General features: G+C 40.5%; 1 protein-coding gene across 1 annotated transcript in view; it reads right to left on the reverse strand.

Annotated features, from left to right (window-relative positions):
- Positions 1 to 26,213, reverse strand: part of col25a1 (collagen type XXV alpha 1 chain) — a 196,155-nt gene that overhangs the window by 16,659 nt on the left and 153,283 nt on the right. Inside the window, exons 11-23 of the mRNA XM_081598907.1 lie at positions 26,134 to 26,178; positions 22,602 to 22,646; positions 22,120 to 22,146; positions 18,843 to 18,887; positions 12,327 to 12,359; positions 11,382 to 11,417; positions 8,256 to 8,300; positions 5,711 to 5,773; positions 3,115 to 3,183; positions 2,440 to 2,484; positions 1,529 to 1,573; positions 1,263 to 1,340; positions 915 to 938 (exon numbers count right to left, since the gene is read on the reverse strand). Of these exons, the coding sequence (XP_081455033.1) occupies positions 915 to 938; positions 1,263 to 1,340; positions 1,529 to 1,573; positions 2,440 to 2,484; positions 3,115 to 3,183; positions 5,711 to 5,773; positions 8,256 to 8,300; positions 11,382 to 11,417; positions 12,327 to 12,359; positions 18,843 to 18,887; positions 22,120 to 22,146; positions 22,602 to 22,646; positions 26,134 to 26,178 (600 nt within the window). The remainder of the gene's footprint in view (positions 1 to 914; positions 939 to 1,262; positions 1,341 to 1,528; positions 1,574 to 2,439; positions 2,485 to 3,114; positions 3,184 to 5,710; positions 5,774 to 8,255; positions 8,301 to 11,381; positions 11,418 to 12,326; positions 12,360 to 18,842; positions 18,888 to 22,119; positions 22,147 to 22,601; positions 22,647 to 26,133; positions 26,179 to 26,213) is intronic.

Here is a 26,213-nt window from a genome sequence, read left to right on the forward strand (position 1 = left end):
GTGAGAGACGCATGCAAAGATCTGAACAAAGAGTGAATTGCAACCACAAAAAAAAAAAAAAATCACATTTGGATGTTAGAATGTAGATGCTGCTTTGTAATGTTATATTACAACTATTCCGCCCCTTAAAACAAAAGAAGTCATTTTTATTAGAACTGAAAAAGCATCCATGTGAGTAAGTTCCGAATATATGGAAAATAAACAAAAATTCCACCAATTTGCAATACTGTGCAATAAGTTATAAATTTACCGCTGAAATCAAGAATCAGCATCTCTACATGACAGATATTTTATACCAGAGTTGGATTCTACACATCACTTTACTTAGCGATCACCAAAACCCGACAACAATTACTGCTGAGGAGCAAGTTGAGGCATGAAAGCTGAGAAAAGTCATGGTTATTCTACTAAATATTGATTTCTGAGTTATGCCTTCATTTTAAGCATCCAAATTGTGTTTAAAAGTCAAGATGGAAAAAAGTTTAAAAGAAAACTTTATTGCAACAATTTGCTAAAAAAAGAAATAATGTTCAGGCAGAATTTGTCAAGTAATCAGAAAACCGAAAATATTTTTTCTTTGCTCACATATTAAAATATATTTGCCTGAATGTATTTTAATTCTAATTTCTTGCAACTAGATAAAAGAAAACAAATGATTATTTTAAAATAATTTTTTCAGACACTTAGTGTACGGACTGTTAAACAGAAACACAATAGTGACACAGGACACTGCTTCATTCACCGTAAAGCAAACACGCTGCTGGACGTAGGAACACACACACACGCGCACACACACGACCCTGGTTTGCACGTGCAAACCAGTGCTGGTGTGGCGTCGGCTCCATGCTGGGACAAAGATGGATCAAACGTGATGATGACACACTACACAGAATATACACACACAACCTATTTACCGTGACTGTAATAGTGGTAATCCTCTGCAGTGGGGCCGAAAGAGTGGGAACGGAAAGCAGGTAAGAGATAAGATTACACAGGTCACTTGAAACTGTTGGGACAACACTTTTCTTCAGTTGTGCTTAAGAGACTTTTTCTATTTATCTGACAACATGAACAAAGACCAAGTGACAGAAACTGGAGATTATCTTTACAGGAAAGCATTGGTGTCAGCATGGCATGATGGAGCATTAGTTATACTTCAGTGAGAGGCCAAGGCAAACAAAAAGTGATCTTTCATTGTGCTCTCTCCTCTGCTAGACACAAGAGGGATGAAAATGTACCAGTTAGGCAACAACATGTCTGACCTGCAGAGCTTCTTCGATGTTTCCATTGTAGTCGATGATTTCAGTGGCTCCTCTGTCTCCTTTCTGCCCAGGAGGACCCTGCAACACACCAAGAGCCACATATCAACAGAAAGGACACATCCTAATTTCAGCCTCTTTCTCTGACTAAGAGGTCATTTCTGCCCCCTAGTGGCGAGAGGTTCTTAGGCAGCAGCATCACAAAAGTTTGAGTAAAAGCATGCAGAAATACTAAGTGAACAATTTAAGGAATTGAAATAAGCGCTTACTCTTGGGCCAATAGATCCCAAATCTCCTTTATCTCCAGTATCCCCCTTACATGAAACAACAAATAAAAATTTTACATCTGTACAAGTCTTATTAGGGAAAATAAATGAATAAAAAGACTTTTTATGAGAAGGAATGAATCATGATCTAGGTTAACAAATGATCACAAGAGCGGATTTAAAAAGCAACAGCACAAAAGTGAAAATGTGATGATTTTTGCATTTATACATACATTTTTGTTTGACTTTTTCTTTTCTTTTTTTTTTTTCTAAAACTGTCGTTTCAGCATTCCATTATGGAGAGCCATTACAGCCAAAATTAAATACATGAATATATAGGGAAATACTCCTGGTAAAGATGTGTTCTAGGCTCTTAGAATAAATATTTATTATTACCGTCTCACAAAAATAAACAGAAGGAAAAAAGATAAAACTTAGCATATTTATAATTTGTATAACAACATATCCGTGTTCAGTTTTTTCAACATACTCTTCAAAATGGGAAAAACTAGAGAGTATGATGTACAGAAGGAGTCATTCTTCACAAGTCAGGAAATAATAAATAATTATGAAAAAATAGCTACTCAACCAAACGTACCCATATTTACAGTCACAGCAATCACAAGAAAATATCACATATCTACCTATCTATCCATATACACACACACACACACACACACACACATGCGCACGCACGCACACACACACACACACACACACACACACACACACACACACACACACACACACACACGTATACATGTTGTTTTTTAGGAGTTTGGTCTTTAAACTGACAGCATTTGATACTATTCCACCTCGTTTCCACATTGCTACCAGGGGTACCAAAGCCTAGGAAAGGTGCTGTGTATGTCTGCTGTTCACGAAATCAAAGTAAGCATCTGAGCTGTACTCACCTTTGACCCTTTAGGTCCAGGCATACCAGATTCTCCTTGTGAACCCTGCCAAGGGTAGTAAAATAAATTAAACTACACGTCTCAGGTATTAAATTACTTGCAGCGGACATCTGATGCACGTTTCGGTGTGGAAATATCATCAACCTCCCAGACTCCTCTTGGGGAACCAACACCTGGGTTAAAAACAAAGCTTAAAAACAAACGTCTCTTAATATGATGTTGCTGCTGAGCAACAGAGGACGTGTTTATTTGAACACTCTCCCTAACTAATCCTGGGTCTAGCTTGGGGCTTCTAACAGGATATGTACAAGAGTCATCTGAGTCCTCTAAGTTTAGACTGCAGCTTACGCCACCAGCAGGGTCACTGGCAGACATAAACAAAACGGTGAACTCATTTAGAGTCGGTTTACGTAACTCCCAAGATCCTAGAACGTCATGGTCATTAAAACATGATCGTTAAAACAGCTTTGTTCTTTGGAAAAAAAAAATAAAAAAAGAAGAAAAAAGTGAATTTCTTAGTAAGTTAATAAATTATAAGTTCTACTTTTCAGGATCTGAAACAGGATAAATGCTGTTTTCAGAAGGAATACTCTAGATGGCAGCAAAGTCACAAATATGAGCCCCGTTCATCCTGCCGTCGGGTTGGTCGGATGCGCGTGTGCTCCATGTCCTCACCTTTGGCCCAGCAGGTCCGATTTCTCCTCGATCACCCTTTCCTGCTGGTCCGTGGTCACCTTTCTCGCCCTGTTAAGGCCAAAACACACACGCTGCTCAGAAGACGTTCAGTGGCAGAACGACAAAGAGCGACTGAACAAAACACATGGGGGGTTTTATAGGTGGGAGAATGGCTTTAGAAGAGGGGAGTCAAACAGTCCTCGTGGGACTGTGCCCCGCATGTCTCAGATACGCTCCGAAACAGCTGAATCAAACGGATAAATTACTTCATCTTCAAACGGATAAATTGCTGCTGACGTAAGTCGTCTAGGTCAGCAGTGGCGCGCTCAGGAACTGTTCACTTGATTTAGTTTCGTTGAGTCAGGGAAACACCAGAAACATGGGGAGTCCTGGCCTTCGAGGATCGTTATGCAGCAGTAATAAGCTGTTTTGTTTGATTGTACGTTCATTTACAACCACACAAAGTTTTACTCTTTTTTTTTTCACACTTTCCTTCCAAGCAGCCAAGTCTTTCCTGAAATCTTTTAAAATGGTCTTGACGAATAGTTCTCCAGACTTTCTGGAGGTCTTTTAATATTCTTTGAATTTTGGCTGTTTTTTCTTTTTACTATTACTTAGTTCAATTCTTGCATACATATTTGACCCTGAGGGCATATTGTCTAGTTTGTGCAAAAATAAAAGCAGGACAAACTACAAGTTGCTTAAAAAGGGCATCTACAGCCAGTTAATGTCTGGAATTTATGTTTCTCAGCCGCAGGAAAAAAAATCCAGTAAAGACATGATGCAGGATACATGATCCTCCTGTTGATCTTGCTCCAGCTAACAGCTCTATTTAAACCACAATAGTGGTAAAGTACTATTCTCTGTTCATTTTATCTTTAGCATTTTCAATAAATTTAACCTAAGAAATACAAAATTCTGTCTTTGCATGCATTAATCACAAAGACTGCTAGCAGCTAATTTTCCAAATAAACAATTTGAAGGTATTATCTTCTTAGAGCTGCTGAGCTGCTTTTTTAGGGTATTTTATGTCTCATCCAAAAGGCTTCAGCTCTTCAGAGGTTCCTCAGAATTCAGCTTAGAACTAACTAGACAACGTTATTTAAAGGAAAAGTGAAACATCTTCAAGAATCAACCACCGCCAGCCCTTTATCCATCATACAGCCATCGACATTACCTGGTAATCATCACTTATCGGGTCTGTTAAAAACCAGACATCGTCCTTGACTAGTGACCTCAATAACCAACTTAGCCATCACCAGAAGCGGTCAAACCGCAGCTGGTGATGATGCCCCTCATTCACTATGTCCCAAATGTTTATATTGTGTTTTACACTTTTGTAAGTTTTTTCTAGAAACCAAATTTGGTCTGGTAGCTTTCCTTTACGAGCCATATGACTTCAAGAGAAACTGATAATTATGGCAGCTGCAAAATAACCTCACTCCACTTCAGCTAAGGATGTTCTCGACGCTGGACAAAACAAAACGACTACGTAGAAATGGTGACTGCTGTCGTAGATATGCATCGTCACGACGCAGGTTTAGCAGCACAGCCACCCATTGGTGGTGTATGTGAAAGTGATGCCAGCTAGAGCGGCATGTACCTGTTACTGCAGGTCAAATCCATTTGCTATCCATTTTGTTCCCAAGCGCACCGCGTTCCGCGCGTCCTCAGAAGTTGGGAGTATATCCCCTCCAAAACAAAAAAATGACAGAAAACTAAACCCCCCCCCAAAAAAAACCAGTATCCTCACATATGGAGCTAAAGCCTTATAAATAATAATGTTTTTTCTGCAGCAAAAAAGGCAGCTGTAGAGCTGAAACTTTCCACAACTTTACCAAACCTGTGTAAATTGTTAGAATGAAGGATCAAACTAAAGGGAACTACAGCATGACTCATGACTTTTACATCAGTAGATATTTTTGGAAAAACAGTTGCACCCTTAAAAACGAGGTACCGACCCAAGTTTAAGTCTATGAGGATAAATAAGTCTTGCAAAGTTTTTTTTTTTTTTTTTGGTCCTGCTGACACATTGCACTAGCTGTCCAGCACACAGTAAAAAATAAAACCTTGTGGCACAGTTGTTGTTGGCGAAAAAGGGGAAACCTCTCTGCACCGGACCATCTTCCAAGAGAGTAAAATCAGCAGCTACAGAACAGAACTCGCAAAGCCCTTATTTATATGTAATTTAATTGTAATAAAACCGAGTTATGAGGGTCCCGGTACAGATCTGCCTTTAGTTCCCCGTAAAACTAACAAAATGTTGCTCAACGCAGTAGAGTGCGATGGAAAGAGAATACATTCTGATTATCAAAGCACTGCAAGCTGCCTGATGTTTGGATCGTCACCCCTGGCCCCACAGTAGGATAATGTCATGACTCAAAGGAAGCAGCAGAGGATTAGCTCACTCTGACCGCTTCACTCTGACATTTAGTGGAGACAGAGTTTTAATAAAGTCGGTGACATGACGACACGCCATCCACTGCTCTGTTAGCACAGGGTTATTAAAATCTGTCAAAAAGCGTCTCGTCCGATTCGTCGTCGATCACCGTCGCGACACGAAAGAGGGTCGGTCAGGAAAACTGACGTCACTCACTTTAGTTCCTGGGAGTCCTGGAAGTCCTGGTTCTCCCTGGGGGCCGAGGAATCCTGGCTCACCCTGAAAAACACCCGAAAGAAGAAGAAAAAAAAAAAAACAACAACAAAAAAACAGCGATTACTCACTTTTCCACAGGGCGTTTCTAATGAGCGCTAACCAGCACACGCAAGACGAGTGACCGAATACATTCGTGAGGACAGGCATGCACTTACTGCTGCTCGCACACTCCCACGTGCACACAAGCAGACCGAGGATCACATGCATTAATCACAACGACAGGCAATTTGTTAATTGCTCCTTTAGTTTCACATATACTAACATTTTTCTTTCTCATGAGCCTGAACATATGATACGACAGGCCTTAGCAGAAACTCATCAAGACCCTAAGAAATGAGGTAGAGTGTGCAAAAAAAAAAAAAAAAAAATGGCACTTCACGTTTTTGTATGAAGTATGATGCTGCACTGGATTTGTGCCGCATTTGATTGTAAAGCAGCAACCAAAGTCCCAACTAGAGCGCTTCAGGTGCTCAGGAAGCCCCTCCATGAAGTGATGGGCATGTAGTTCTCTAAGTGTTAAACCAAACAGCAAAGTATGCGGAGGAAGAATAAAGGTGCAAGGCGAGCTCAGAACCTGTTAAAGTGCCACGTTAGCAGAACTTTTTAAGAATCACATCAAACATGCAGGCCTGCTAAGTAAAAACAGGAGTGTAAGAAATGTAAAATGAAAGTTTTTTTTTTTTTTTAACAAGCCAAACACGTTGCAGGCACATAAAGAAAAGGGAGAGAAACACAAACCGGAAAACAGGAACAAGCATCAGCGTCATGCCTGTGTCAGCACTCGCAGCTCAAACACGTTATTTTTTCAAGCCAGTGGTCCTGAGATACGTTAATGTGACTACACTAACATGAGAAGGTTATTAAGTGCTGGTTGCATGTTTAGCTTCTGTGCTATTGCTTTCCAAACCAGAAAGAAAAAAAAACAACAATCCTAAAGATGTGACTAATTAAACTTCCTCCCCTAAACGACCTGGATTAAACTGGGGTTCTGTGGACAGTTTATGAGAACCTAAGGTCTCAAAATCCAGATAACTTTCTGAAGGCCCAAAATTTAATTAAGCAGTGTTCCTCAAAGGAGGAAGCTGAATGGGGAAGGGTGGGAGGGTCAAAACCAAAGTGGATTTCTAGGATCTGGAAACAATTTCAAATTATTCAAATCTCAAATATTTTACAGCTGTGAACGAGAACCCTCTATTTTATAGACCTTTAAACTGCTACAATATTTGCCTTACATGGACATTTACACTGATGACGAAGAGTGTAACGAGATCTCGTGGCACGCCATCGCATTAAGTCTTTTCAAAGTGAAATCCTTCTTGAAAATGAGTGAGAAATTGAAGTAGGAAACAAAGCAGTTTTCTTTTATTGCCAGAGAACAATGTTCAGTTTCTACAGCCGACCTGTAGGGGGAACAGCTCCACCCGAGCAGCCAGGTGTGGCTGGCAGCAAGACATTGTCGATGTAAATCGGTGAACAGAAACCAACAGACTTTCTCAAGAGCCGGTGAGCTTACAGTTTGATGGAGGAGTGGAAAAGAACAGGAAAGTGACTCACCAGAGTTATTTTAGTGGCTGATTTCTAATGAGACCAGTCGATGTCTTATTCGTACTTTTGGCTGATCATTCGCCATACCATACTCTTACAGTTTCCAGTATTTTTTTGTACCAGACGACCAACAATTTCAATACATTTCCTGAAGCCGATAACGTATGCTGTAAGAAAATGTCACGTGATTTCAATAAATGTCTCTCAGCAGAAGTATTCAATAAATACTCAATTACCTAGAAAATAAGCAGATGTGTCATGGTAAATGAGTGTGAAGTGTAGGACAGCACACTCAAGTCATCATCGTTTTGTGTGGTACACACACACACACTATGTTTTTTACATAAATATAATTAATCAGAAATTTTAGGGAAAACAAAAAAAGTAACATTTTTAGAAACTATAACTAATATGACACAAACGTTTGTCTGAAACAACCATCCGTTTGTGAAACTTTTTTTAATGACTAAATTTTCACCCCTGCTGAAGACATTCAGAGAATCACCACCTCTAGGTGAGCTGCTAACTGCGTAAAACCTTTTCCTCAGAGCTCAAATTGAAAGCATCTGAACAAACTCGCCGACAGCAGAATTTCCAGACTCTCCAGACATTTTCAGGAAGTGGGCTAAAGCTCTTAAAAACGGATGCTATTCACAAATTCATAATGACACAATTACCCTGCACAAATTTAGCCCTAAAATGCAAAGTTTTCGCTGCACTTGAAGGTGAAGCAGCTCCTGCAGATGTACGCTCATGTATGCGTGCAAATCCCTCAGCGGATTGAGGGAGAAAAAAAAAAGCAAGATCGTCAGACCTCAGCGCCATGACAATGGGTGAGCCGAGCTGCTCTGAGCTCTCTCAGGGGGGCAGAAGCGGATGGACACGGACAACACCGGGTGGACATGACTGAGAGGGGGGATGAAAACAGCGAGGCAATTACCTTTATCCCTGGGAGTCCAGGCAGCCCTGGAAGTCCTGGCTCACCCTACACAGGAAGAGTGCGACATGTTACAGCCAAGCCAAGCTAAGCTGAGTCAAGCCTCATTTGCAGGCTCGTTGGGGTTTTTTTTATTAGCTCTACACGTTATTTCCTGTTTTTGTTTTCGCTGGCTATCGAGTTGCCGCGGCTCTGGAAAGCAGTCTCCTGGCTTGAGTTGACTGTCATTTGCTTGAATGGGGATGGGAGTATTAGCAGAACAGAAAGCACATGCATCGTTTTTTTTTTTTTTTTTAATACTAGCTCATGCAGCTGTAGCTTGACAGTCTGATTAGTGCTTGTTATAACACTCAACCCTTCACAAGGAGCAGCAGAGTTTCAGTTTGAAGATTTTATTGGTTCGGACAGGTGTGAAAAGTCCCGGTTTCTAAAAAGAAAAAAAACTGTCAGATACGTTGGGTTACAGTTGCAGAAGCTGTTTGGGAGAGCTGCAGTGACTTGTGGATCATTAGAGTCTGGCAGCGTGGGAAGCTCCCATTTTACCCAACTTTTTCTGTTTCAAAAAAAAAAAAAAAGTCAAAAACTCCAGAAGTTTTGAGCAGCGAACCCAGTATTAGATCCAACTTTAGGTAATAAAAAAAAAAAAAAAGACTCCCAAAAATTCAGAGGTCATGTCCTTTCTGAGGCATCTGTGAGACTTCAAAGATAAAAAATTTGGACTGGGAATAATTTAATGCTCAATTAGGCCCCTTGTATTTATGGCTTCTGAAAAAGAAATGATTAGTGCTGCACGAGAATGATCAACTTTAACGACACTTGCGGGATCAGAGAGAAGGCTGTAAAGTTACTTTGTGGCTTATGAAAGGGACTGTAAATTAGTGAATAAAAATCTTTCTTGTGGACAAACACTTTACCAGCAGTTATTGGCAAAAATCATCCAATGGGAAATATCTTTATCCCTGGATTTTTAAAGATGATTAGGGATAGGTTTTTTGATGTTTCTGCAGAAACAGGTCGAGTATGAAATATTCGAGAAAGTGAGACGGTTTGCGTCTCGTCCGCAGCATCGAAAATCAAACTGGTTTGCGAGAAAAAGGGGGAAAAAAAGGAAAACATATAACAAATGCAACACATAGGATTTAAAAAGTGACAGAATTGCGGTTGCAGTCAGGTCTTTCTGCTTTGCAACAGTTTAATCACAATGACTTACAATGCCTAGCAGAGATATTCATACAGTGCTTTGCCCTTCAACTAAACCCATTCAACGATTTGCCACATTAGAACCACAAACTTGGATGCACTTAATTGGGATTTTATGTGATAGACCAACACAAAGTAGTGGAGCACTTTCCACTACTTTGAATGCTCCACTTCAAAGTAGTGGAGCACTCTTAAGTAAACAGAAACATGGTGTGGAATATATTTGTATTTATCGCCTGTGAGTGTGACTTTATCCTCTTCCAGCTTTTCACATGTACAGACTGATATTTTTGGCCCATTATCTGACAATGAGCTCTAGCTCAGTCAGACTGGACAAGTAACACCTGAATGCTAGTCTTCATATCGCATCACATTATTCTCTGTTTTAGCTCTGGTTGTATGTTTAGGGTTGTTGTCCTCCTGGAAGGTGAACTTCCACCCCAGTTTCATTTCTTTTGAGGTGTTCCTCAAGGATTACCCTGCAATTAGCTCCATCTGTCTTAGCCATCAGTTCTGACCAGCTTACATGTTGAGGAAAAGCATGAGCAGTCTGCACTGGCACTCTGCTCAATGCAAACACAAACTGGACTTGCTTGAATAGAGACCCGTCTAAAACCGGCAGGGCCAGGGTTGGGAACCACTGACCTGGTCTAGGGCAAACATCAGAAAGATTCCTTATGGTATTCTTCTTGCTGCTTTTTTAATAAAGACCAGATTTGTGAAGTAATCTGGTAAAAGACTCCTGCTTTGGCTATGGATCTTGATAGGTTTACAGAACCGTACTTGTTCCATTTTCAGATAATGCAACGAACAATGCTCCATGAGAAGTTCAGAGCTTGGGATATGCCTTTGATTATTACTTCTCCAAGGAGCATGGATCGTTCACTAATGTTCTCTAACAAACGTTTGAGGCCTTTACAGTTGTGTTCATGCTGATATTGAATTACTGCACAGTGGGGGTAGTTGTTTCAGTTGTCTTGCAGGAAGAAGCTCCCAGACTTAAATCCTGGCAGGAGTTTAAGATGTAGTAAACACATTATTTCTGTGCATAAAGGGGCTCTTTCTGGGTACTCCAGCTCCCACAAAACAGGTACGCTAATTACTCCTGTGCCTTTAGCATTCAGTGTATGTGCATGGTTGTTTGTCTCTATGTTACCCTTTAATGGACCGGTCACCTGTACAGGGTGAAGCCCACTTCTCAACCAATGGCCACTAAAGATGTGCAAACCTCCAGGTAATTGGTTGTCCTGGATTTCTGTACCTTCGACATCACAGTCATGCAAAACTTTGTGCTGGTCTATACAAATACAAAAATACCCACCAAAATACAAATTCACCCTCTCCCCCCCCCCCCCCACATATTGTGGAAAAGTTTAAGGGTGCAAATAAAACGACAATAAAATACGTTTAGGTTTGGGGTGATGCGATTAGCCAAAGTTTTGCAAAGCACCTTAGTTTGTTGCCTCTGAAGGCAATAAACATGTAGACAAGTTGCCAATGCTTTTCAGTTGCACCGAAGCAAAGCTATTTAATGCGAGAGTCTGGTAAAGTTAGACAAACCTAAATAAATCCTAAACAAAAAGGGGAAACATAATCACAAATGTTAGTATGGTGTTCTGAGAGGTTGTGATGCCTGAAAAACTGAATCACAGCTCTACAATAGTCAATCAGCTTTAGGTGTCAGATTTAACTGAGCCTTTCTAATGTAGAAAACATATTTTGCACAACAGACTCCACTAGGCTTTGCGATAACCAACCTTCAATTGAAATATCTTGGAATAAAAGCTTCCCCTTCTATTGAGTACGTCTAGGTATGGGCATTGACACTGTGAACAGACATTATCAGTATGCACAGACAGAAATGTCCGTTGCAAGTTTCTGTTGTTCATTCGTGAAAATATTTAACTCAAAAGAAATAATAGCGATTACCTTCTGTCCGCTCCGCCCAGGTTCTCCCGGTTCGCCCTGCAAGACATAAAACCGTGCTCTTCTCAGCTGCTTCATTTACAGACCACCTGAACCAGAACTGCGGGGCTTTTATCCAGAACTTTCCTACTGTTTCCGACCAATAAAAGTGGATTTAGACAAAAGACCATGTTCATATAAACAATTACTCGCAGATCCACAGATCAGGGCCTCTTGAGCTTCAGTGTTTTGTCCAAGAGAAACGCGAAGAGCCAGATTTGAACTTACAACCTTTCAACTAACACACCAAATTATGAGTCATGCAGACACAAAAGTCTATTAAGCCCAAGAGATAAATCAACGTCTTTAATGTGGGCTGTGGGTCTTTTCATCCAGGGCAGCAATCTGTCAACGTCTTGTTAGAATTGCCATAAGAATGACAGTGAAGTTTGTATCCTTTTCACACTAAAATTTAAAGATTATTCAGGTACTTTAAAAGGAAAATCTGAACTGAAAATGAGTGAAAGGCAGACAAAAATGTCAGACAAAAACTTTGCTAAACATGTAGAAAGCCTGTTTCAAAGTGGTTTCATTTTGCCTTTTCATGTGTGCCTTTCATGTCCCTGCTGAATAAATTAGGGATTGCAAGACATTTCTTAATATGCTAAACAGTCACCTTAGCTGATCGAAGGACTCACTGTTTCAATATTTTAAATTAACTTTGAGCTTTTGTCACAATAAAGCAAGATACTTGACCTTGTTATAGTACCGCCACTGGTCTCACATGTTTCCTGACAAATATATTTCACCTTTGAATTCCAGCCAGAAGAACTAATGACTTCCTTTTTTTTTGTCTCCCGGCAACATGTTTATGTGCATTTTGGAGGCGTGTGTGCTTATTCCCAGTCTGGCAGCACATTTTCACATTTTTCAAACAAAACAAAACATAAAAAATTGTTCAGGACTTACCTTGATGCCTGCTGCAGATGAGCCTGCATCACCCTAAAGTAAAAAAAAAAATACAAAAGAATATATGAAGAGATGACACAGAAACTCAGACGTAAGATTGTATTTTATAGATCACTTTCTGTAAAGTTAAAACAGAGGAATGTTTGCATCAGCGAAATGGCTCTAAAAGTGATTTCAAAAAAAGCTAATTCACTGAACAATGCCGAATAAAATTACAAAACGGCCGCATTTTTGTGGCGAAAGCTGCAAGGAAATCCAATTAGAAAGAAGGCTGTTTGCTGTTTTAAACAATGAAAGCAGCATTTACCTTCCCACAGACCTTCTGATACAGCATTTAAAGAGGCTTCAGAGCTGGAAATCATTTCAGTGTTTAAAATGTCAGAGCGCAGCAGCTTCGCAATTGTGACACGAGAGGTGAAATCTAACACTATAATAGAAAAATCCACAGTAAAGGAGGTTAGAGGCTTGATAGATGTACTGTAACCATTCAAAATGTACATTTCTCCAGGTAATGCATTGAACTGGATGGAGACAGAGCCACTTATGTTGCGTTTTTATCCCCCGCCCCCTCCCTTCCAACGTCGTCCAGACATCCAGAAGCGAGGCCCTCTGCTACGCATCGCATTACTGCTGCAGTGTACAGTTAAAGCAGACATAAAACAAGGGGCCAATAAGTGTAATTATGGGCGGTTGGTGGGAAAACGGAGCAGGGAGGAGGAGACTTGGTGCCTTCGGCTCTGGTGCGGACTCTGCGGTTTCACTACACATACGCCTCACGCTCAGAAGTCACAGCAGGAATGCATCTCGCCCTCAGCTTTTTATGGGAATCATTATGATGCACAGCACACAAGTCAGTGTTTAATTGAAGCTCATTTTCGTTTTCTTTTTTTCTCCTCTCCCCCCCTCTTCACAACAAACTGCGCTACTATTTGCAGCAGTGCTTCTTTTGCTGCACGCTCCGGGATGCCTCTGTGAACATCTCGAAACATGCTATTCCAACCTACGAGTCTTTATTTTACACTGCATTCGGGCGTGTGAGCAAATCTAAGTGAATGCATTTTTACATTTTACAATGCAGAAAAATCCAGTTCACCGTGATGCTATGCGTGGAAAAAAAAAACCAAGGAATTCATACACTATCAAGCTGAAATGCTCTCCTCCCCCCACCTATGCTTAAGGGGTGGATTTCATGCTGTGGTTGACCAAAAACTAATAAAACTTGTAAACTTTATGGAAAGGCGTTATCAAATGTAAAACAAACGTACGCATCGGTGTTGGTTTTCACCTGTTATTAGCTGGCAGAAAATACCCACATCTGTATTCCATTGTGACATCTCGTACAACGGAGAAACAAGAAAAGACCTCCACTCGTAAAGTTCATAAGCAAAACGTGTTCGCAGTACAAACAATGCTTTTTCCCACAATTTATCACAGCGGGACCACGCTGTTGGAAGGGGAGTGAATCTAAAGGGCACTCTCTTTTACACAAGAAGCCAGCATTTCTTTTGTGGTGGTACCGGAGGACTCCACGCAGGCGATTAACACTTAGATGTGTCACGACATATCTAACACGGGCAACACCGAGCTCGAGACCCAGGCGAGAGTTATGACCGGGCTTTAATCCCTTCCAAATGTCCGTCGTATGGGATGGAAAAAGCGGTGGAGCTTGGGAGGTGAGCTGAGGTGTGGCGGAGAGAGAGAGAGAGAGTGCTGAAATGTCCCATCTGGGCCAATTACCAAGTGGAAGCTGCAGAACTGCGATTTAACCACAGGGCTGAGTGAGACGGAGAGCTGTCACCGCAACTCCTTCATTATGGGCACCCAGACCTGTCGCCGCACACTGGCATTTATAGATAATAGCCCAAAGGTCTCATAATGCACGCTTGGTAAATCAGGCCGTTTAGCAGCTGTTTGCCTGGATGGCGAGATGCGCAAATGAGATGGAGGGAATTAATTTGGGGAGCAGCGAAGCCAGAACCGAGTTGCGACGCAAGTCATGCCACTGCAACCCTCACACATGGCTCTTATTCAACCTTATGGTCATTAGAGGAGATGACCAAATCCACTGGTCTCAGCTAAATATCGGCCTCAGTCACCGAGCAAGAATATATGTGAGGTTTAGGAGGGCAGCAGGAGCCTGCCAAAACATTAGAAGTGGGCCAGTTAGCAAGACGTTTAGGATGTAAAAAATTATTTTGCCACACTGCTCTGAGCCTGAAACTTCCCAAAAATAAAAAATAAAAAAAATCCAAGGCAACATTTTGACAGGGTTCATTTAGTTCTAAAAACCCTAAATGTTTTTTTTATTATTTTTTTTTTTTATCTGCAACTTTTTTCAAACAAGATGAGCCACAGTCAATTTCACACCTAGTTAAATACTTAGACAGTAAATGGCTCAGAACTAAAGCTTTTAACTGGGGTAATGATTTGTTTTAAATGAGGCCAGAAAAAACACACAGACACAGTTGGAAACAGCGATTTTCTCCACTGATGATGGCAACAAAGCATGTATTGTCCTGTGTCTATGCGAAAGATGAACAATAGTGGAAAACAACAACAATTACCCAAACAATTATGTTTCTTGAAAAGGTATTCCTACATTTTAAACTTCTTTACATTTTGGCACGTTGCACAAGTCAACTTTTATTTGGATTTTTTGACTGTCGACTTAGAAGAAAGCTATTAGAAGGACTTTGTCCAGCCTTGAGAGGCTGAGAGGCGCTACGCAAATAAACATGACTAGAAAAAAACGAGGCCCAGTCCTGAAAACCATCTCTGTTTACTTCAAAAATACTTTTTTACTTTTGATATGAACATATTGAAAGTGTGACTTCTCTATGTGGTTAGAAAGAATATTTAAATGGAAAAAAAAAGAAATCAAGGAAGCATGACATATCGTGCCGATTTCGGATTGAGGCGATGGTCTTTTTTTTTTTACATATCAGTATTGGTCTGATAAGTAAAACTGGACTGATATGAACAGCCAATGTTCATTTGCATGTTGTTGAAGTTTGTGTATGGGTTTCACAAAGGAGACGGAGTTGGATATGTGGTATTGTTTGGTCACGCGATGGTGATAGTGGTGCAGCACCAAATTATGAGGTTTTTAACTGATGCGGAGAAGGAATGTAGGTGGTGTAATTGCTTTAACTTTTATACATATGGTAAGTACATTTATACACTGGTAAGTACTGCCATAAAAGCAGTATTAATGTTGTTTAGCAATAGTGATCAATGAGTCCCTAGTTATTTTTAGAACCTAGACATTTTCAATAATCAAAGAAAATCCGATGAAAAGTGGACATGTCTGGGGATTTGAAGACGTTTGCTAACCCTGAACACATCGACCAGTTGTGAAACACGGTAGTGGAGGCATCAGGCTGTGCGGCTGCTTTTCCCCCCCATCAACTCTGACAGGAAACCTTCTCAAAGTTGATGAGAAGATGGATAGACCAAAAGGAGGTTCTCCTCCGACAGGCCAACAAGTCAAAGTCCAGAAGAAACTTTAATTGAAAATGAAAGTTAAACCTGTGATTTGACGAAACATTGACTCAGTGGGCTGAGTACAAATGTGAACCACATGTATTTTACTTGCAAAAAATAAAATTATTAATTTGCTTTCCAGCGCATAATGAGGAGTGTTGACCTTAGTTGTAGTGAAGGGAGAAAAATTCAAAGTTTACTCATGTCTTTGCATTTTACTTTGCAATGAAGGAATAATTAAGAGCTGCTATAGCAGCTACTATGAATCTCTAAGTAAAAGCTTAGTTTGTCTTGACTGATCATCCAGCATATTGTTCCCGTTTTGGTCTTTTCTAATCTTTTTTCATACAAAATGACATTTAATATATTTCGTTTTATCTCCAAAAACTAACTCAGACGTAGCTGACCTGTCCTGTCATTTAGAGCGCTGCCCCAACAACAGACCCCCCACCATCCAGCTGGTCTCCCCCTGTCCGAGGAAAACCGTGGCCTGACTGCTTACGCTGTCGTTTTCCTCGCCGCTCTCTGCTCCCTGAGGTCTCTAAGCTCAACATAACAAAGCGCATGCTGTCTCACCTCTCACTTAGTGTTTCCACATTTTTTCCTGCACTGAGTGCTGCATATTGTTAACTTTGGCATGCTTAGTCTGGAGGACTGAGGATGCCCTCCGCCCCGCTCATGTCTCTCTGTTCTCTGGTTTCTCCAACCAGCGGTGCTACAACAATACCACGGCGGAGGAGCAATTGATCAGACAAAAAAACTCTGATGACAGGGGCCCTGCTTGAGCATACATTTTCTTCTTCTGCTCTGAATTTCAATCTGACATATGTTAAACTCATCTGAAAGTATCTTGATTGAGGTTATTCTTTCCATATGTTGCGCGCTACGTTAAATAAAACATCTAACCTGATGTTGACAGATTGAGATGAGGTAATCTTATCCATCTTAACCTAAACACTCTACTACAGTGGTCCTAAAAATGTGTGCAAAAAACAAAATTCAGTTTTGTGGTGTAAAGAAAAAGAAGCTTAGTTTAAAGTGTGTTCACACTTTAATGTGATCTTGTGCACTGTAAAATTCAACTGAAATCAGAGGAAAGTACAAAAAGTTAAAAAAAAGGTAAAACAATCTGGTTATATGACTTTAGATAATATTTTCTTGAAGTGCCTTTAGAAACCCATTACTGTGCATCATCAAAACAACACCATACCCGAAGAGATGCACGATGGTAGCAGCTTCATTAATATGAATAAGTTTCTACAAGTAGATCTGTGGGTTTTCTGAAGTTCAAATTCCAAATTCAAGTCAGTTTTGAGTCCAAACACACATCCAAAGTGAGAAGCCATTTTTGAAGCCATCAAAATGGGCTTCAAAGATTCAAAATTAAGGTTGAAGTCAAACCAGAATCCAGAACAAAACACAATAGAAAATCTGTGACAAGAGAGGTCCTCACAACCATGTAGATTTAGAGACCTTTGGCACGGCAGAGTGGGCATAAATCAACAAATGTACCTGTAGCAGGCTAATATATATTTAAACAAAAAAAAACTAAATTCTGAGATTAAGGCAGAAGGCGCTTCGATAACAGATTAACACGTGCACATTTATGCAACCAAGTTATTGTTCCTTCCTTATGTTATTTATAATCCCCCCCCCGGCCCCCCAACAAACTTGGTCTTCTGCTGAATTACTCAGGATCCATGTCACTATATAGGGGGATAATGCAGTTTTTTACCTCACCATAGTCACATTTTTTACAGCTGCCTGTATACTTTTTATGTCAACTATATTTCTAAGTCTTTACAATGACTCTCCCTGGCGTATGCACTTGAAGGATGAGTGGTAACTTCAACTCCTCCAGGAAAAAAAAAAAAAAAAAACTATCACTTTTTCCCCTTGTTTTGCTCTAAGGTATACTGGATCAAAGCGTCGCATGAGCTACAAAGTTTTATCACCCTACGCCTACCTTTCCGTTTTGTTCATTCATTTTCCACAGATGATATCTTTCATCTGTTCCCCCCCCCCACCCCCCGAACTGTATCCTTCTCGGCTGCCGACTTCGGCAGCCTTTTAAAAACCGCAGCGCCCATAAAGCGAGAGGTTATCAAAGTTGTTCTCCGCTGAACAGCAATAAATTGGCAGTGACGTTTTGAGTACACTGCTTCCACACGGCTGCCGGTCTGTGAGTTACATTTTGTTTTCATACCTAGCAGTATTCAGAGCAAAAAAAAAAAAAAAAAAAGGAAGCAACTCCGGTGCATAATACATCAAAGTGTTTAGGGCTGGCTGTCTTGGAGCAGCAATTGTGTTACCACTTTTTTGGCAATCTTTGAAGAATTTTTATTCTTTCCGAGAAATGTGAGGAGCTGAATCAACATTTTTTGTGTAATGGTTTATTCAAATTGATAATGGCTTTCTGAAATGCTCTAAAACAGGTTTGCATAGAAAAGGGGTCCAACTTCTGTTGTGAGCTCATAAAATTGAAATGAGGCCGCAGTCTGTTTCCATGAATGCTGCTTTAACATGACAAAAACAGCAAAGGCGACATGGTGGATTTTAGATAGAAAGAATAATAACTCTGAACATGATGTCAGTACCCATATGAGACAAGCCTTTACAGAAAACAAAAGTTTTTTTTGGACAAAAACATCCATCTTTTCAGCGGCGCTCCGGTTCTGCCTATTGTTCGAAATGGATCTCGGTTTGACAAGCTGTCTTTATGATAAATGGTCCCTCCAGAAAAACGAAAAAAAAAAAAAAAGAAAACCAGCATCAGTGTATCGTTGAAATTAAGTTCACATATAACACAATGACAAATCAAGTGCTCGGATGATTGCTTTTATTCAGCCATCACGACCGTTTTAGTGATGGCACATGACCTCAGCTGCCTCTGGCAGTTTCCATATATCTCATCTCAGATGGCGAACATTAACTTTGAGTCATGCTTTTTTGGCCAAAGCCAGACCATCTACTGTTTCTCTGAGCAGGTTCCAAAAATACAAACAAAGAGGAGAAATTAAATAATTTACATACCTTCTCGCCCAAGTCACCTTTCGGTCCGTCTTCACCCATATCGCCCTGCAATGAGATCACATGAAATCACATTCAGCCATTTTTTACGGCCCGGGAACGAATTGGGGATGAAAAAGCTGAACGTTTAAACACGCCTGCTTCGACATGCACACAGTAGGACTGGTCCTCTATCTGTGACCGGCTGCCACGTTAAACAGCGTAATGGACGCTTGAGGAAAAGGCCAAGAACACCGGAGCCAGAATTAAGTATCATTACCATACAAATGCACGGTAATGGCCCTTTATCTTCACTTTGGTCACTGAGTCATCGCATGTGTTTCAAGCACGGCTGATTTCAGGTGATGTAAGAGCAGCTGTGGGGGTCCGAAACTCTTGGCATTGACGACAGCGCCACGGATAACTGAATTCGCAAACTTGGCTCTGAGTGCCAGTGCTGTTTTCTATCCGTGCCTGATGCTTAGCTAAATGACTAGCAGTGGTTTTTCTCTTATTTTCATCTGCTCGTCGGACTAAAACGTAAACATTAGATTCACATCTCATGAGAGCTGCCAAAAGGCTGATATCTTTGTAAAGAGTTGTGACTGTATGAAAAAGGCTGACGCGTCATCCGAGTCTGGAAGAAGAATTAAGTACTCTTCCATGCAGTGGGCAACTGTACACCTGACTTATGGTCAAAACACATTAGCAGAGTGCCATGCACGACAGAACAATGTAATAATTTCAACTATAACAACCCAGATTGGTGGTGTCATACTGCAGTCTCAGCGCCCACCTAATAAATCACTGTTCATTTGTCCAAGCTTCTCAATTAAGCCAATTTACGGGGCCTGGATGGTAGGGCCGGCGTTCCAAAATCAGTTCTCATTTGTCATAGTTGCGTGACAAGTTTGGCGTAATTTTGTTCTTGGTCCCATGTTGTCCACCCTTTCTTGTCAAACCCTCTCTGCTGAACCTTTCGCCTCCTTTCGCAGGCAGCACTATTGTGCGATTAATCAGAATTTTTTTTAGATGCGTTTGTTTATGCAGAAAACAGCCCCATATGACTCAACTTCCAGAAGTGAGAGAAATTGTCTGAGGTCAGTGATTTTCATCCTTTAATGGACTCTGCTGCCGTGTTGGTGTTGCGTTTCCTGCTTTTCAGTGAACATCACCTGTTCACTGTGAGCATTCGATTTGATATCTCTTTTTGAAACGACGTTAATAAACTCTCCTTTTTATTTTGTAATCACTCAAAAATGAAATTAACGAACCAACATGTTTGATGGCCTGGAGCTTTACTGCATGATTTCCATATCGGTAGCGAAAGTATGCGCAAAAATCCAAGTTCTGCTCACCAACAACAAGACAAAAAAAACATAATTGCATAAAGTTTATGGTTAAAATGTCATTCCTAAAGCAAATATTCTGAAAATATTCACAGAACCAAGATGCTTCAAGCCAAATGCCAGAAACAACTGATCTGTGAGCATCGTTTTTCCCCTCCTAGAGATAGTTTTAGCCCATCATAATAGCTTACCAAGCATTCTAGTTAGCATTTTAGCTCGCTAACATGTCAACTAAAATCCTTTGCTAGTCAGCTAATGTTAGAATGCTATGTTATTTAGCTAATATGCTAAAACTTGAAGTTTTGACAGGACATTCTGAACAACTAATCCTATCTAACGGTACAATGACTTGTACAAGGAGGTTTTAGCTAAAATATTTCAAAAGTGGCTGACAAAAATGGGACTAAAGTATAGCAACATCGAATCAATAAATCACAAGTAAATGTTGACAATGTTGAACATTTTATCTGCTGGTTAATTGGTTTACAGTCAAAACCCTAAAACAACAGTTTATATGTTGACATATTAGGTTCCTCTGAAACACGAAAGGCTATGGTATTTGCTCCAAGCTCTGTCTGGCAGTGAACTGGTCATCTCACTTTCCATAAATCCACTAGACTACAAATCATGCACTGACTTAGGAGGTCTGTGGGTATGACATCAAAGCTCGTTTCCTTTTGTAAATTATTGAGGGATAACCTAAAGAAAAAAAAAAGCTTACTCTCGCAGCTCGTCTCCTTGACATGTGTGTTTTTCCATCAGGAAATCTATATGTTGGAAAGTGAAACGACTGCGAGCACGGAGTCAGTATCATAACAGTTTAGTTTCCCCGAGTTTGCTTGCTGGCTCCTGAATGGGAGAACAAAAGCCAAAGACTACAATTTATATTGACAATACTGGCTTTACTTCAGAAAGGCAATTCTCAGTTTGGAGGTTCAGACCCTCGAAGAGGTCTGACAGCTCTGGAAATTAACTAAAATTACATTCTGCTGAACAAATACATTAATTTATAAAACTTCACTTGTAAGAATGTTTTCTTTTTTTTGCTTCTGTGTTCATAAAAAACAGCTATTAGGACTAAAGTGCCAGTCTCTTCTAAAACTAGTCGAATCTATGGAAGTGGAGTTGTCTTGAGAAGACGAGGCCTGTTTAGACGGGTTCGTAAAAAAGACGCGGAAACTCCTGGTATGAAGTGAATATTTCAAGAGCGGCGTATTGTGTGTGGGGAGGCCTGGAAGTCGGTTTTACACCGTTTTAAACTGAAACATTGGAAACCAACCTACCTTCTCACGCCACTGATTTATGCTTATGACTGTTCAAATTGACGTGATCCTGCATCATTAGAATCTGCTGGGTGCAGTTTCAGCAACTGCACATTGAGCTGTTATTTGCATCCAGCTAATTCTCCACAGGACGCCCGTAATGCGCGGGAGCAGCGGTTGCTACGAGATTGTTTCCACAAAGCCTCGTTATTACAGTGAACCAGGTATGTTGGCGGCGGAGGATAAGTCTGATTCGACTGAAAACAAGAGCCCGAGGGCCGATTTTGTGGTCGATAAAGTGTCCTGAATCATCAGTTCCTTCCCGATCGCTGACGACTTGGTCAGTGTTTACACCTCCCACTTCCAACTAGAGCAAGTTATGGCACCATTAGAACCATGGAATGGAGAAAGTAAAGCGGTTTTTCCTCTGGGAGGCTTTTTTTTTTTTTTTTTTTTTTTGGAACCTGTAAAGGCCATTTGCCCAGAATTGAAGAAACTGGGTGCAGTTTTATGACTCATTTAATCACGGGCTAACTGACGGCCAGATCTTCGATGGGAGTCACCTTTGAAAATACAAGCTGGAGTTGTGAGGCATAATAGCATGAACTGCCGTCATTTTACCACAAAGGCTATTCAAACACATGGTGGGATACTTAGAAGGATGTGTGGGGATCTGAGTTATTACTTTACCTTTTCACCCTGTTCTCCCTTTTCACCCTGTTGGAAAAGAAAAAAGGGAATTAGACACAGGACAGGTTGGATGGTGGATGGGGGAGTTGGACTGGACTGCAGTTATGCAAGTGTGGATTGTGTCTGGGGTTAAATTTGTGCTAGATTACAGAAATAGAACAGTTTCTTGTTCCCCAGCCACACGTGTAAGTGCCAGTTTTTGTAAATGTTCTTTTGGGAAAACCTTTCACGTGTAAAACTTAACAAACTGTAGCTCCAAAAACTCAAAAATACATAGAAATATTTACAATTAACATGGGCCACATTGACGTCTTCATGCTTAAAGACGGGAAAATAATCATTATAAATGGATATTTGACAAAACAAATGGCAGCACGACACAAAAGCCACAGACAATGAGCAAAAAGTAAAGCAGTACGTGAAGCAGAAAGAAAATATGTCGTTAAAAGAATAAGAGCACACAGAAAACGTGTGCACCAGACCTTGGCCCCTGGGATTCCGTCCTGTCCTGGGATGCCAACATCTCCCTATTGACAGCACAACACACAGCAGCTGTATTCAGTGTGCGTCCTATCAAAGTTTGAACTCCAATTCCAGATCTGGACATACAAAATTGCACATATGCACGGAGCGTTCTACTTCCTCCGTCCTTATAGTCGAAATAAAGCCTGAAGAGGTAATAGAGTCTACTGCTAACTGCCGCATGCTTCCAAGAGTCTACTGGCGCTCTTGGCTCTGGGTCACGTTGTGTTACAGAGGCTCTGCGTTGGCTGAGAATTCAGGCTTTTTAACAACACCGTCAGTCAAAGGACACGACTAAAACAGAGTGGGAGTCAAAGCACAAGAAGTAGATAAAAAGCTAGACTAACGCAGGAAAAAAACAAAAAAAACAAAAAACCTGCATATGGAATATTTGGAAGTAATTTTGGAAATATTTGGAAATTTAAATCCACAAAACTGTTGGAGGGGAAGAGACAAGATATGTACTTTAACTTTGGCTGCCTGTAAGATGGTTGGAGACAACAGTTGGAATTGACATGCATTAAAGTGCAGGTTTATTTCTTTATTCGCTTGAGCCTGCTCACCCCTCTGCCTGCAGTGGGATCCATGGCTATACAAACAGAACCAGGCTCCAGAAACAGCTCAACATAGTCTGTTTTAATCAACAGGACTAAGATCATTGCGATTCATACGTATTACTCAAAGTTAATCTTCACAAAGATAGAAATATGTGTCTATAACAACAACAATCACATCTTTGCACACACACACACATGACGTTTGTCCTTAACATTTCTAACTTAAGAGCTTCCCATTCACTTTTACGACCTCTCTTTCTCCTGCTGATCCTCCTTATCACCTTGACGACTCTCTAAGTCATCTAGCTCTAGTTAATTAAAGTCGGTAAATTATAGCATCATTTTCTCCACAGATGTACTCCAGAGCTTGTTTCCAACTTTCTCTCATAAGAGCCACACACACAAAAAAAGGAGAGAGCGTGCTCCCAGCCTTTGAGCTCATCTGCACTTTCACATATACGTGAAGATTTATAAAATCTGTGTGTACTGCCCACAGTACACACAGAAAATGACTAATTCGTCATTTCTTGGACGGTAACACAGTTCTGATCTTTTATTTTTCTACAGCCACCTTGATCTTTCAGTGCTCTGCATTAGGTTTTAGAGTGCAGCAGCTGTTGTTGGCTTGTTTATAGTACAATAACAAGCCAGACTCAATGTTTAGAGATAAAACGACTTTAAATCAGTCAATCCTAGCTAATCAGTTTGTCATTAGATAATCGAGGAGAACTCTTACGTTCGGTTTGTGACTTTTAAAACAATAACCGCGAAGCTACCCTGGGGCTCAATTTTCTCATCCGCTCTTCTCTTTGACTAGAGAGAAGAGCATGCGTTATGGCGCTTAACCAGCGAAACCCTAAGCATACTGAATCTGTTTGGTACGAGAAAAAAAAATGAAAGGATAAACATTAACAGAGCTGGCCAAAAACTAAATACTTATTGTTTTGTTTCCTGGATATCAGTAAAAGAGGAAAACCAAGTCCATCTGGTCTAAAGCTTTAATCTCTCTGCAGCTCAAAGTGGTGAAACCGACCTCAGTGCATTTGTTGCCAAAAATAATTAACCTCCTTGACCTTTGCAAACCTACCACATCGTTACCTTTTCTCAAGAAGTAACTACTTCCAAAGGCAGACGGGCAGCTCCAACCAGACGGAGTCGCTTAGTGACGGAAAGTACAAGACTTCAGTGTTTTGATTAAAACTACAGTCGGTAAGTAGCTCGGAATTAATCAAACTGCAAGAAAATATATATGTAGCAGGAAGCTATTTTATTTCATCGCCATAAATAAGACGGCCATTGATGTTATTCCTCTGTTTCTCATCCTTGTTTTCATTTTTAACCCGACGCCGTGATTTAATGACGCCTTGCGGTGAAGATCAGCGTGTATGATCCATGTGTGAACTCCCCCTTCGCCCCACCGCCACCCCAGCGGTGATGATACTTCATGAGCGCTGGGACTCTGCATCATTCATCAGACCACATATGGGAGTCATTGACATAATGACGATGCTGTGCAACCACGGCTGCGATGGAGTTTGATTAAAAACCAATGCTGATAAGGTTTGCCTTACCAGTTGTCCGCCCTTCTTGGTGAGCGTTGCTGTCAGACCAACGCAACGTCTGACAGCCAACCTGCCACTGCAGAAGGATCAGGCACTGACTGCCTCCGAGTTCAACTTTCTGCATGAATGAGACTTACATACCATAACAGACTGTTTTATAGATGGATTGCACAGCTCTGGAGTTCTATTTCATGGCTGCTGGCAAACCCAACTCATTTCACAAGTGTGGAATTAAGCCTCCAGCTTTAGCTGTTTCCAGGGTTAGTATGGCTTTCACACTGAAATGAAGCTTCTTTTACTCTGGTTCCTATTATAGTCACACAGGCCTCTCTGCTCTTTACCAATGTGTGTTTGAAATTAAAAAGATGGTGCAAAGTCACGTCACTCATTAAGTGATTATTTTGGGGTGAAAAAAAAAAATCGGCTTTTCTTATTTTTACATTTTGCTCCGATACTCAGAGCACCTGCACTGTGTCTGCTTTACTTGAAAGTGAATTTCAGAAATTAGGTCAGTGTGTGAACAGATACACATGGTTCCAAAAACCGTATTCTGTGGTCAGGACCTGCAGATGCAGCCCAGGGGTATTCTCCTAAATAGAAAAATGGTTTGAAATTGTCAAAATGCATGTCAGAGCCGATCTAACTTGAGCAGAGCTCCATTTGGCTAAGTATACAGCAGGGTTTTTTTCCCCAAGATTTCCAGTCAGTTGCAAAAAAAAAAAGAATAAACGTAACAAGATTATTTGATTTAACAGCTGAGCTGCTATAACACACCTTGAAAAGGGTATTGTTGCCAGATTTTCTGTTTTCAAATAAAGTAGAAAAGAAAAACCAAACCAACAGTGTTGAGGAATAAATTATGACCTTGGCCTCCATAACCTAGTGTGCAGTGCATTTATGGTCTTACTTGCTAGGGTTGATTTGCACACTTGGAAAATGACTTAAAACAATAAAAAGTGGGATCCAATAATGTTTATACATTATGGAAACAAAAGTAATAATTTTAAAAGCCGTTGAAAGACTACAGGATTGATAGCAAATAAGTAGGTTCACTAGATCTTATCTTACTATGTAAGGTGTCACATTGCATTTTGTAAAAGAAATAATAAACATGAACGAAGTATCTTTATTTGTCTTTGCACTTAAAAGTACTTGCTATTATACATGGAGCATGTAACACAATATGAACATTTGTGTAAGTTGTGACCCATTTAGAAAGTGCAGAAAGATTATAGCAGAACCTAGTATTGTGCACTTTTCTAACCCGTATGGCAGATAAGCAATAGTGTAACGAGAGTATGGAAAGAAAAACAAACAAAAAAAAACTTTAGCTCATCAGACGGTGTACTGTTTCTTTAAATCAGAGCGCTCACCTTCAGTCCATCTGTTCCGGGAATACCTGGAGGCCCCAGTGAACCCTGGCAAACAAAAAACAAATGCTTATTGGTTTATA

Source organism: Poecilia reticulata, chromosome 18 (assembly GCF_904066995.2).
Source record: "Poecilia reticulata chromosome 18, P_reticulata-male-v2, whole genome shotgun sequence".
Taxonomy (NCBI): domain Eukaryota; kingdom Metazoa; phylum Chordata; class Actinopteri; order Cyprinodontiformes; family Poeciliidae; genus Poecilia; species Poecilia reticulata.